The 14,028-nt window shown below is 42.6% G+C and overlaps 1 protein-coding gene across 2 annotated transcripts in view; it reads left to right on the forward strand.

Annotated features, from left to right (window-relative positions):
* FSHR (follicle stimulating hormone receptor) overlaps positions 1–13,657 on the forward strand; it is a 161,413-nt gene extending 147,756 nt beyond the window's left edge. For both annotated transcript variants that reach the window (XM_037528083.2, XM_037528084.2), the window contains 2 exons: positions 7,351–7,536; positions 11,599–13,657. In XM_037528083.2, the coding sequence (XP_037383980.1) occupies positions 7,351–7,536; positions 11,599–12,832 (1,420 nt within the window). In that variant the 3' untranslated portion in view covers positions 12,833–13,657. The remainder of the gene's footprint in view (positions 1–7,350; positions 7,537–11,598) is intronic.
* The last annotated feature ends 371 nt before the right edge of the window (positions 13,658–14,028 follow it).

A 14,028-nucleotide genomic window follows, 5' to 3' on the forward strand; every position in this document is an offset into this window, starting at 1 on the left:
ATTTCATAAGACTGAGAATATGTGGAGTAGGTTGTATATGTTCACAACCCCAAGTTTCACTTCTTTGAGTGCCCACTGTTTTGACTTTAAAAGGTTCTCCTTCCCCAAGTAGATTCAAGTCCACCAAGGTGCTGAAATGAACCCCTCCTGATTGTCAGTGGCTACAATCTCATCAGAAGCACACCCTCACACTAAGCTGCTGGTCCCAATGGGTCTGAGCTGGTGCCATTTAAGTCTCCTTGCTCCCATCAGTTAGTCTTGATTGTTTCGAGGGTTGCTGCTACAACAACATCAGAAAAGCATCATGTCACTGGCATTGCTATAAGAAAGTGACTTCAGAGCCCTCCAGGGACAGGGACCTGCTTCAGTGGTCCGTGTATGCGGACTTCCACCTACATCTTTGCTGGCTTACCCAGGAAGATCCCCTCCTACCATGCAAGAACAACTGCTTCTGGGTGTGTTGTTTACTAGAAATAGCTGCCAGTCATTATGTGCTCTGTATTAGCAGAATGTATTTTACATGCTCTAAGTCATTTCATTTGCAGAACCCTCTAAGTAGGTCTGATTATTACCATTCCCTTTTTACATCGGAGGAAACAGACACGAAGAAGTGGCAGAACTGATCTAATAGGTGGAGGGGCAAAGGGAAGAAGTAGTCTCAATACTTCATCCTCATGTAAATTAGTGGGTACAAATAAACTATAGATGAGGGGATGGCTGCAAACCCCAACCAGCCAGGACATGCATATATCCAGGCTTTAGGGTCAACTGCTATCTAGGTCCTCCAATCACAAGCACAGGGCCAGGAACCTACCCAACTAAAAGTCCTGTTAGCCAAAAGTGATCTGACCATGGTGTGTAGATGGAGTGGAGTCTCCCTCCGCATTCACATAAGAATATCGCTAGTAAAAAATTGGGAGGGGGCGGAGCAACATGGCGGCGAGGAGACGCTGCGAGTAAGATCTTCCATTAAAAAAAGTGAATAGGGAGGAAAAGCGGCAGGTCCCAGTGAGAAGTGGGACACGGAAGATAAACGGGTGACGCCAGCGAACTGCCCGAAGAAGAAAGTGGCCATAAAAGAGGACTAGAAGGGAGGGAAGCGCAGAACCTGCTCCCCTCCCCCGCCCACAGAGGCGGCACTCTCCGACCGGCAGAGAGGAGGAAACAACAAACCAAAACGGCCCACAAGAACAAACGACGCAGCAAGCGGGACTGTGAGTGGAAAGGAACTATTGCAGCCACCACACCCGTGAACGGGAGCTGAGGCGAACCCTGCAGGATCCGCCGCGGCGGTGAGCGAACGGCTCCGGGCGCCATTAGAGAAGAACAAAGACCCCGGGAGACGCGCACACAGCCCGGGCTGCCGGTAAGCTGCGCGGAAACGCGGCGCGCTCGGCGCGCTTGAAAAGCAAGTGCAGACCTGGATCGCGGCTGCCCAGGTCCCCGCGCCTGCGACCTAGGCTTGCGGGAGACGACCTAGGCTTGCGGGGAGACGCACGGAGGTCCTCACTGAGGTGAAGGTCCCTCCCTGAGTGAGCAGGAACCAGGCGCCCAGGCACGGGAGCTGCGCAAAAGGCGCCATTCCCGCGCCACTGAACTGGGCTACAGCCCGCGTCCTGGAACTGAGGGCTTTGAACTGAGACCCGGGGCACGAAAATTCGGGGCGTGGTTTCTCCACGACGGTGGGGCACAAGGCAGACACAGCACCCCAAAGCTGTTGAGGTGTACCCTACCATTCCCGCTCTGTTCTCTGTCCCACGGGGTGGGGGGAGGCGAAAAACAGCCCCCCAAGGACAATAGGAGAGATCTCTGGCGCCACCTAGCGACCAGGAAAAAAAAAAGTCACTAACACCCTATAAAACAGACAGTCTTAAGACTGCTTGAAAAGGGCAGAAGGTTTCTGGAGGACCCAGTGGCCAGCCGGGAAGTTATTCCACGCCAGGCCCCTTCCGACCAGCAGTCTGAGCCCACAGAGGGAGCAGGCACCCACGTCCGGGGCAGACCGGGTGCGCAGAAGAGTGTGCCTGAAACCCGAGGCGCAGGGACTGCATCCCGCTTCGCCATTTGAGAACAGGGACATTTCTTCAGTAAAAACTGCCTAAAACCAGCAGAAAGCTCCCCCAGAAGACAGAGATGGCTCCTGGAAGAGCCAGAGGGGAGCGGAGAAGTTCACCCAAGATGTCAGTCAGTCCGAGCAACACAGTGTCCCAACGCATACGACAAATTAGAAAACAGACAGTAGGGAGTAGAAGAACCACACGCAACCTAAAAACTCCTCAGGAAAGAAGCACACCACAAAAAGAAAACCACTCCCCAGATTGCAACGACAGCAACTTGGAAGAACTTCTGAGCCTTCCAGAAAGAGAATTTAAAATTGCCATGATTAAAAAAGTGATAGATCAGAAGAAGGAAATTGAGTCACTAAAGAGGGAAGTAAGAGAAATGCAGGAGATCAAAGAATTAATGGAGGAACTAAAGAACTCTGGGAAAGCAATGAAAGCAGAATAGATGAAATGGAAGAACGAATAAGTAATCTTGAAGACACAGAAATAAAAAGAACCAAAACAGAAAAGGAAAGAAGTACGAAGGAAAAGAATGAAGAAAGACTTCGGGAACTATCTGACTCCATGAGGAAAGGAAATATAAGAGTTATAGGAATTCCAGAAGGAGAGGAGAGAGATGTAGGAACAGAGAAATATTCATGGATATAATTGAAGAGAACTTCCCAAATGAGAAGAAGGAGCTGAAAATTGATATACAAGAAGCAAGAAGAACACCAAACTTCCACGACGAAAGGAAAAACACAGCAAGACACATAATAGTAAAGCTCCCAAGAATCCAGGACAAGGAAAAATAATGAAGCTGACAAGAGGGAAGAAACAGATAACATTCAAAGGAAAACCAATCAGGCTGACATCAGACTTCTCTGAAGAAACACTACGGGCAAGGAGAGAGTGGAGGGACATAGTCAACAGACTCCAAGAAAACAGATGCCAACCAAGAATACTCTATCCCGCAAAGCTCTCTTTCCTCCATGAAGAAAGAATATGGACCTTCCCAGACAAAGAGAAACTCCGGAATTTCATTGCGACTAAACCCCCACTCCAAAAAATACTACAAGGAATCCTAAAGCCAGAACCTCAGAGGGACGAATAACAACGAAAGAAGACCAAAAAAAAAAAAAAAAGTTATTAAAAGAATAAATAAATAAAATCAAAGGAAAGACAAACATAATGGCAAATACAGATGCTAACATATCAATATTAACTCTAAATGTAAATGGACTAAACTCTTCAATAAAAAGACACAGAGTTGCAGCCTGGATTAAGAAACAAAACCCAACCTTTTGCTGTCTCCAGGAAACACATTTAGCTACAAAAGATAAAAATAGGCTCAAAGTCAAAGGATGGAAAACAATCCTACAAGCAAATGGGCCAAAAAAGAAAGCAGGAACAGCTATACTTATATCAGATAAAACAGACTTCAAACTCAAAAAAATAAAAAGAGACCCCAATGGTCACTACATTATGATTAAGGGGACAATACTTCAAGAAGAAATAACACTCATTAACATATACTCACCAAACGAAAGAGCACCAAAATATATCAGACAACTGTTGTCCTCTCTGAAAACAGACATCAGAGAAAACACATATGTAGTGGGAGACTTCAACACACCACTATCAACAATGGATAGATCAACAAGACAAAAAATAAGTAAAGAAACTAAAGCTCTAAATAAGGACCTAGAGCATTTGGGCTTAACAGACATCTATAGAACACTAAACCAAAAAAAGAGAGTACACATTTTTCTCAAGCGCACACGGATCATTCTCCAGGATCGATCACATACTGGGGCACAAGACAAACATCAACAGATACACCAAGATTGAAATCATACCAACCATCTTTTCTGACCACGAAGGCATCAAACTAGAAATAAATCATAAAAAGAAGGCAAGGAACTATCCTACCTCATGGAGACTAAAAGCCACACTACTGGAAGACCACTGGACTAACGAGGAGATCAAAGAAGAAATTAAAAAATTCTTTGAATTGAATGACAAGGAGGACACCAATATCCTAAATGTATGGGATGCAGCAAAAGCAGTAATAAGAGGAAAATATATAGCAATAGAAGCTCACATCAAGAAACAAGAAAGAACTCAAAGAAACAACCTAATCTCGAAGCTCAAAGATCTAGAAAAGAACAACAAAAAACCCCAGAACCAGTAGAAGAAAAGAAATAATAAAAACCAAAGCAGAAATAAATGAATTGAAACTAAAAAAACAATCCAAAAGATCAATGAAACCAAGAGCTGGTTCTTTGAAAAAATAAATAAAATAGACAAACCCCTAGCCAGGCTCACAAAGGAAAAAAGGGAGAAAGCACAAATACACAGGATCATAAATGAAAGAGGAGAAATCACAACGGACACAGCAGAAATCAAAAGAATAATCAGTAACTACTATGAACAGTTATATGGAAACAAGTTCAACAATCTAGAGGAGATGGACAAATTCCTACAACTCTACAATCACCCAAAGCTAGATAAAGAAGAAATAGAACACCTAAACAGACCAATTACAAGCAGTGAAATTGAAATGGTAATTAAAAACCTCCCCAAAAACAAAAGCCCAGGACCTGATGGATTTACAAATGAATTCTACCAAACATTCAGAGACGAATTAGTGCCTATCCTTCACAAACTCTTCCAAAAAATTGAGAAGGAAGGGACAATACCAAACACGTTCTATGAAGCCAATATTACACTAATACCAAAACCGAATAAGGACAACACAAAAAAGGAAAACTATAGGCCAATCTCCCTAATGAACACTGATGCAAAAATCCTCAATAAAATTTTAGCTATCAGAATCCAACAATGTATCCATAAGATAATTCACCACGACCAAGTTGGATTCATTCCAGGGGCACAAGGATGGTTTAACATCCGAAAATCAATCAACGTTATCCAACACATCAACAAAAAGAAATATAAAAACCATATGATAATATCAATAGATGCTGAGAAAGCTTTCGACAAAGTGCAACACCCATTCATGATAAAAGCCCTTGAAATTCTTGGATACAAGGAACATACCTCAACATCATAAAGGCCATCTATGACAAGCCAACAGCCAGTATCATTCTCAATGGTGAAAAGCTGAAAGCAATTCCATTAAGATCTGGAACAAGACAAGGATGTCCACTCTCACCACTGCTTTTCAATATAATACTGGAAGTCCTAGCCAGAGCAATAAGACAAGAGAAAGACATCCAAGGAATCCAAATAGGAAAAGAAGAAGTCAAACTATCACTATTTGCAGACGATATGATAATATACATAGAGAACCCAAAATCTCCACAGAAAAACTAATTCAACTCATCAATCAATTCAGTAAAGTGGCAGGATACAAAATCAACACGCAAAAGTCAGTAGCCTTCCTATACACAAACAATAAATCTGAAGAAGAAGAAATCAAAAAACCACCCCTTTTATTATCGAAACAAAAAAAATCAAATATTTGGGAATAAATCTAACAAAAGAGGTAAAGACCTATACAAAGAAAACTATAAAACACTGTTAAAAGAAATAGAAGAAGACACAAAGAAATGGAAAGACATCCCCTGCTCATGGATTGGAAGAATAAACATTATTAAAATGGCCATCCTACCAAAAGCAATATATAGATTCAATGCTATTCCAATCAAATCTCAATGGCATTCTTCAAAGAAATAGAACAATTATTGATGAAATTCATATGGAATCACCAAAAACCCCGAATAGCCAAAGCTCTACTGAAAAAAAAAGAAGGAAATGGAGGCATCACACTCCCAGACTTCAAACTCTACTACAAAGCCATAATCATCAAAACTGCATGGTATTGGAACAAGAACAGACATACAGACCAATGGAATCGAATAGAAAATCCAGAAATAAACCCACAGATTTATGGTCAACTAATCTTTGACAAAGGAGCAAAGACTATGCATTGGAGCAAAGAAAGTTTGTTCAATAAATGGTGCTGGGAAAACTGGGTCGCTACATGCAAAAGAATGAAGCTTGACCACTACCTCACACCATACACAAAATCAACTCAAAATGGATTAAAGAACTAGACATAAGACCTGAAACCATAAAATACATAGAAGGAAATATAGGCGAAACACTATGGGATTTGCACATCAAAGACATCTTTAAAGACACATCACCCAAAGCAGTGATAGTGAAGAGAAAGATAAACAGCTGGGACTACATCAAATTAAAGAGCTTCTGCACAGCAAAAGAGACAATAACAAAAACAAAGAGAAACCCCACCAACTGGGAACATTTTTGCACCCACACTAATGATAAAGGACTGATCACAAAATCTGCAAAGAGCTGATGAGACTCAGCAACAACAAAGAAAATAATCCAGTCAAAAAATGGGCAGAAGAGCTAAAAAGAAACTTCTCTGAAGAGGAAATGCAAATGGCCAACAGACATATGAAAAAATGTTCAACATCCCTTGTAATCAGGGAAATGCAAATCAAAACTACATGAGATACCATCTCACACCAGTGAGAATGGCACATATTAAAAAAACTAGCAACAACAAATGTTGGCGAGGATGTGGAGAAAAAGGAACTCTTGTGCACTGTTGGTGGGAGTGCAAACTGGTCCAACCACTATGGAGAGCTGTGTGGAGATTTCTGGACCTACTAAACATAGGGCTTCCATATGATCCAGCAATTCCACTCCTAGGTATTTACCCAAAGGACACAGAAACATCAATTCCAAAGAGCACCTGCACTCCTATGTTTATAGCAGCACTGTTTACAATAGCTAAGCTTTGGAAACAACCCAAATGCCCAAAAATAGATGACTGGATCAAGAAGATGTGGTACATATATACCATGGAATATTACTCAGCATTCAAAAAAGATAAACACATGCAATTTGCAGCAACATGGATGGCACTGGAAGGGATCATGCTCAGCGAAATAAGCCAAAAAGAAAAAGAAAAATACCGAATGGTCTCACTCATAGCAGGAATCTAGAAAACTTAAATAAGGACCAGGAAAATGAATATAAGAAAGTGAAAATCAAAATCAACAAAAAACTATGAACCAGAGACACTTTTTGGGGGGTGGGGGGCGGGAGGGGAAGGATTGGGGTCAGAATGGGGCGTTTGCAATTGTATGGGGGAATATAAAAATAAAATTTAATATTTAAAAAAAAAAAAAAAAAAAAAAAAAAAAAAAAAAAAAAAGAATATCGCTAGTGTGTCTGCTGTTTTGTCTAGCTGAGAAAGAAATCTCAGCCCCACAGTAATTAGATTATATTTTACCTTTCCTTCTTATAGAGATATTTCAAGAACCAGAATCCGCTCCTTGCCAAGCTATGGCTTAGAAAATCTTAAGAAGCTACGGGCCAGGTCGGCTTACAACTTAAAAAAACTTCCCAGTCTGGAAAAGTTTGTCTCACTCATGGAGGCCAGTCTCACCTACCCCAGCCACTGCTGTGCCTTTGCAAACTGGAGACGGCAAACGTGAGTCTTCCCATGTCCATCCCCTGAGTAGGGCTAGAGCGTACCCCCAAAGCAGAACTCAGTCACAATATTCTACATATCTGTCATGGAGATCTCCCAGAAAAAAAGTTCTTAAGTATATTTTAGATCAAAGATTTCATTTGGTGACAGGTGAGGAAGGTTTCACTCTTCTAATTTCTTTGAAAATGTGTTCACAGGAGAGGACTGCCTGCATGGCAGAACACTTACTAAATATCAAATGTGATCACATGAAAGAGAGCAAGCATAGGGTCCGACACAGGCCTGATAATTAAATATGCATTCCCTCTTTTCCTTTGTACCCATATGGATAGATCCTTCAGGTTTCAAACTTTGTACCCCATAAAATGTCCCTAAGTCCAGGTTGGAGGGGAGAAGCATAAAAGCTATCCCAGAGAATGATACACACACCACAAGACATCTCAACCATTCTGAGTCTCTCTAATGTACCTTAAGATCTTAGCACAATACAGGGAGGATGAAGATTGGGACATGACTTTGATATCAAAGGTTGTTCAGGTTTGAGGAAGTCCAGATTAAAGAGAGTAATCCAAACAGAGCCATGTGCCAGCAACTAACTGGTTAAAGAAGCTAAAGTAATCACAGACAGTACCTAGAAAGAGTCGAGAGGGAAGTGACTTTGGAAACTGCACATGTTCCAGACATTTCAAGCATCCATTGGAGCTAAGAATTTATTGGATAGCAGGAGCTTTCTAAGCTCTCAGCCACCCCAGAACTTACCAATACGATCCACACCGCGCCATTGCACTCAATCAGAACCTGCCTTGTACTGCTCTTGTGCAGTAGCCAGTACTAGTTCAGCTCCCTGTGATATTTCACTATTTATACCATTCATTGCAGCTGCCTCTATTATTTAACCTTTAACACACACTGACCTGCCCATTGATAGATTCCCTGCTCAAAAGCAAAATAAAACAACAAACAGCCCATACCCTAAAGTGCTTTCAAAGTATCTAGGGGCCCACACTCTGATCCAGTTGAAGGATTTTCTATAAAGGGGCTGCAGATATAGCAGATATTTCCAGATATATCATGCAAGGTTGGGACACGGCCCAAATTAGCTCAAGAGACAGAGAATTCTTCCCGATGACAAGAATTCTTAAAGACTTGGGATGAGGCAAAAGGCTTTCCTCTTCTGTAATCCAACAGGAATTTTTCCAGCCAAAGTAAGAAATAGCATTGAGTCGCCCAGGAACTAAAGAAATTTCAAAGGATGATACATCTCTGTGGAAGCTGTGTGGCACCCATATACCATAGAAATGTATTTCGTAGTTTTTTCCTCAGACTCCTGTGGTCTTACCACCTCCTAGTAGTATAGATGTAGCTCAGGTCTCTCATAGCTCAAAATTTCCAAGTTGGTCTTCCATTTCCCATGAATGGTCTTCCATCTCCCTCCAGTCCAGCCAGCTCTCCCCTCATCTAGGTCCCTCTTGTCATTTACCATCAAGGCCTGTCAAGGAGCAGCAAGGGAGAACCCCCACTTCTTCTAGGGAGACATACCCAAATGGAGTAACAAAAATTGCAATGGGCATTTAAACTTTATATTTAACAAATTCACACACAGATGCAATAATGCATTATGCTGCTCAGAAGATAATCACACAACCTATTTTTCAAATAGCATCAATTTATTGTATATCATAGCAGGCGTGGTTTAGTAATGAGATTTGAGTTTGTACTCATACAATGAAATTGTCCTTCCAATCCTCATTTGGAACAATGCCCAAAGTATAAATGGTAAGTCCTTGTGACTGTGAGGTTTTAGCTAATGAACCATTTGGATTCTCTCTGAAAGATTCTGTTAACCACACTCCTCATTTGTTATTAAGTCACTTACTTCCTAGTTACAGTTTTGTGCTCAATTTGCATAGCTATTTGTTCTTTTATTATTTTGCTTTTCTTATATTTAGGTCTTTATTTCCCAGCTAAATTTTAAGTTGATGTATCACTGCATATGCTCCCAAGTACCCCCAACAATAACTAACCTGACCAAACTCAGATCAAATCCCACCCCTCCACCCTCCGGCCAGATTCCAGAATTCAGGCACTGGCCACTGTGCTAAGCACTTTCCAATTGTCTGTTCATTGACTGATCCAGCACCAAAAATACCACTTTCTAAACCAAATTCCCAGCTCTTTGTTGGATACTTAAGTTTGCCAAGATACCACAGAAGCGAGACTCTATAGCCCTCCATTTGCCTTTCTTTTCTCTCCTGTTCTTTTCTCAAGGACATTCTTTCTTTACCTTTTTTCCACTCATGTTGTTGGGTCACTTCTGTTTCAGGAAAGGAAACATCAATATTTAAAATGTGTTGGTAGCAATATCAACAATACAGATCTTCACAGGAGCCCATAATAAGCCCCAGGAAGTGAATACTGTCTCTAGATGTTGGGCCAGACCTGTTCTGGTGAGCCACATCACAGTCCACAGGTGTCAGATTACTTCCTTTCTGAGCCTAGGCTAGGGCTCCACCTTTTCCCAGGAGAGGATTTAGGACTCAGGGATTAGACTAAGAACCACAGGGTGATCCTCTTATTCCCTTTCTTCCCATCTGTGAGCTTGCCTTTCTTTTAAGAATTCTGACTAAGCCAAAGGTTTTATGCATGATTTTATTAATGACTTGTATTGATGGTTTAGCCTCTTCAGCGCAACCATGACAGGTGGGAGCAGCTCTATCAGTCTCTAAAACAAAAGATGACACATCCTCCAGCAAAAAGGGTCCCTTATGGTGAGGGAAAATAACTTCCTGACAATTCAGTGCATTTCTGGGGTGTGAGAAAAGGGAGGAGGAGGTTGCTCCTATGAGCCCCATCTCAGAGGGGTGGAAGGGAAAAGAGTTCAGGCTATTCACACTGCAGCGCTTAGGTGCTCATCTCAGCCCCAAGTGGGGTCTTTAGCTCCTCCACTCTCTCCTCTTCATGGGCGTCTTTGAAGGGTTCAAATGCTCATTTCTGAGACTATGTTAAGATGTGAGAGTGATGCACTCACTTAACATGGTAGGGAGCTTGTCCCTCAGGGAGAGGAGGGAATGGGATGTGATTTAGTTTTTCATCCTGAAGAGTACAGTGTAAAATATCCTCATTCCCTAAGCCTTTGCTTCAAAACAGAACTATGATTGCTTTCTCTGTCTCTACTGCGCTATCTGTCTGGGTAGAATATTTATCATTTGGCTTTCATCCAAATCTCTTCTGAAAGTGCCTCTATACTGTTGATAGGGTCTCTTGTACATTTGAGTTTTAAAGGGAAAACCAAGACAGAAAAGTGAGCTCAAGAAGAGCCAGGCGACCCAGGGGATAAGTTATTATAATCTTAGAATAAATTAGGCTCCACTGCAACCTGCATTTGCTCTTTAGGGCACTCGCTAGGGAACTACTTAATATGAGAGAGTCAGGCTTATCTTGTAGACAAATACATGCTTGAGGCCTCTTGTGACCCCTGGGGTGTGAGATAATAAAGAGTAGGACCCTCCATTACATTTCAGGCAAATTAGCTGACCTCCTAGAAGCCTGAGTACCCAGGACCAGGAGGCTGGGAACTAACTGCAGAGCCTGATCCTCTAATTTATGTAGATAAAAGAATAAGTAAGTTCTTATTTGAGTCAGTAAACAGTCCAGATCTCCAGTGACTAGAGTGAAGCAAAGGATTTGGGGTAGACCCTGCTCCAGCATGTTAAGAGATAACTGAGGGGGGTGGAAGGTAGAGGAGCTAATATCAGGTCTGTAAATTATTTGCACTTAACAGCAAGGTTTAGCTAGTCCCAGGCGCCTTCCTCCCCACAGTCAGGTTGTGGCCAGATGGTTTCCCCAGTGGGTCATCCAGCTCTAGACATACACACACGAGTTGTTTTGTTCATTTACAGTAAGCAGCATTAACCCTTGAGCTTAGCCTCAAGGGCAAACTATTAGGAGGAAAAATATGTCTCAGAAAGAAACCCCATCATTTCTACCCTATGCATAGACAGTGATGTATTTGCCATTTCTGAGTTCAGGATGTTGATTCTATTTCTTTTTGTATTTTTCCAGCTCTGAGCTTCATCCAATTTGCAACAAATCTATTTTAAGGCAAGAAATTGATGATATGACTCAGGCTAGGGGTCAGAGAGTCTCTTTGGCAGAAGATGATGAGTCCAGTTACACCAAAGAATATGACACAATGTATGGTGAATTTGACTATGACTTATGCAATGAAGTAGTTGATGTGACTTGCTCTCCTAAGCCAGATGCATTCAACCCATGTGAAGATATCATGGGGTATGATATTCTCAGAGTCTTGATATGGTTTATAAGTATCCTCGCCATCACGGGGAACATCGTAGTACTGGTGATTCTGACTACCAGCCAGTATAAACTCACAGTTCCCCGGTTCCTTATGTGCAACCTAGCCTTTGCTGATCTCTGCATTGGAGTCTACCTGCTGCTCATAGCATCAGTTGATATCCACACCAAAAGCCAATACCACAACTATGCCATTGATTGGCAAACTGGAGCTGGCTGTGATGCTGCGGGCTTTTTCACTGTCTTTGCCAGTGAGCTCTCAGTCTACACTCTGACAGCCATCACGCTGGAAAGATGGCATACCATTACCCATGCCATGCAGGTAGACTGCAGAATGCAGCTCCGCCATGCTGTCAGCATCATGCTGATAGGCTGGGTCTTTGCTTTTATAGTTGCGCTCTTTCCCATTGTCGGCATCAGTAGCTACATGAAGGTTAGCATCTGCCTGCCTATGGATATTGACAGCCCCTTGTCACAGCTGTATGTAATGTCGCTCCTTGTACTCAATGTCCTAGCCTTTGTGGTCATCTGTGGCTGCTACACCCACATCTACCTCACAGTGAGGAACCCCAACATCGTGTCTTCCTCTAGTGACACCAAGATTGCCAAGCGAATGGCCATGCTCATCTTCACGGACTTCCTCTGCATGGCACCCATCTCTTTCTTTGCCATCTCGGCTTCCCTCAAGGTACCCCTCATCACTGTGTCCAAATCAAAGATCCTCCTGGTCCTATTCTACCCCATCAACTCCTGCGCCAACCCCTTCCTCTACGCCATCTTCACCAAAAACTTCCGCAGGGACTTCTTCATTCTGCTGAGCAAGTTTGGCTGGTATGAAATGCAAGCCCAGCTATATAGGACAGAAACCTCATCCACTGCCCATCACTCCCATCCACGGAATGGCCACTGCCCTCCAGCTCACAGGGTCACCAATGGTTCCAATTATACACTTGTCCCTCTAAGCCACGTAGCCCAGAACTAAACCAAAATATGCAAATCTATCTAAGTCTTGAGTGATAATTTAGTCTCACCTTTGAAGAATGTGCCATTAGATACTGACAGAGAGCTGCTACATACATCTAATTTAATCTTCTTGGTATACCTGTAAGGTAAATCAGTCAGGAACTATTAACTCCATGTGGTAGATTAGGAAGTTCAAGTATTAATGACAATAATTCAATGTTATGTCACATTTGTTTTATGCTTTATAGTGCTTTGTTCAGATTATCTCAAATGATTGTTATAAAAGTCCTGTAAACAAGGCCCTCCTTGGTGGCGCAGGTGGCGCAGGTGGCTGAGCGCTGCACTATGAAGATGTCCACAGCCTTTGCAGCATGGGTTCAATACCGGCCGGCCGGCAAGAATTCCACATGGCAAAGCAGACCTCTCCTGTCTCAGCCTCTGTTCCCCTCAGCAGTGTATTTCGTCAGTCTGCCTGTTCTGTTCCCCACTCTCTCTCCGGTGAATCCTCTCACCCTCCCGCACATCTGGCCTGTACCCCGGTTCTTGTATAAAAATAAATAAATCTTTTTAAAAAAAGCCCTATAAACAAGCAGGACAGGGTGTGAATGTTGGAGTTTTATAGATTTTATAGATGAGGAAACCAATACTCGAAGGGTTAGGTAGTTTGTTCAAAACTGCTTGCCTCGTCAGGAGCAAGCATTGGTACTTTCAGAGAACTTAACAGGAGAAGCAGCACAGTATCTATTCATTTGTTCAAAAAGCATTCTTTGAACATGCATGTGATGACTTTGCTATGTGTCACTTTGGATAGGCTGAACTACATTTCCCAGGATTTCTTGTTTCCCATCAGGGTGTGTCACAGAGAAAATTCCTGGGAAAATCGGAGGGCAGAAGGGAAGCTGTAGCCATCATGAACCTTGTGGCTGATCTGCTGATTCCTCTCACTGCAGTGAGCAGCAGCAGCTGGACCTGCAATCACTCCACCTTCTCCTGGATTCTCCAAGTTCTCTGACTTCTGGGCCAGGTGTATGTGTATAGATTCATGAAGAAGGGCCCCCACTTCTGAAAGATACTTTCACCAAAGTCAAAAGCAGCAAGAATAGAAACGGCTCAATTTGTCTTCCTGGGAATTCAGCTCGTGTCTGCCGTCTCCCAGCATAATGGTGGACTGCCTGTCACAACTGCCTGCCCTGTGGACCTCAAGCTCCAGCATCA

The sequence above is a fragment of the Talpa occidentalis genome, unplaced genomic scaffold, assembly GCF_014898055.3.
Source record: "Talpa occidentalis isolate TD23 unplaced genomic scaffold, MPIMG_talOcc4v2.1 talOcc4.5, whole genome shotgun sequence".
Classification (NCBI taxonomy): Eukaryota; Metazoa; Chordata; class Mammalia; order Eulipotyphla; family Talpidae; genus Talpa; species Talpa occidentalis.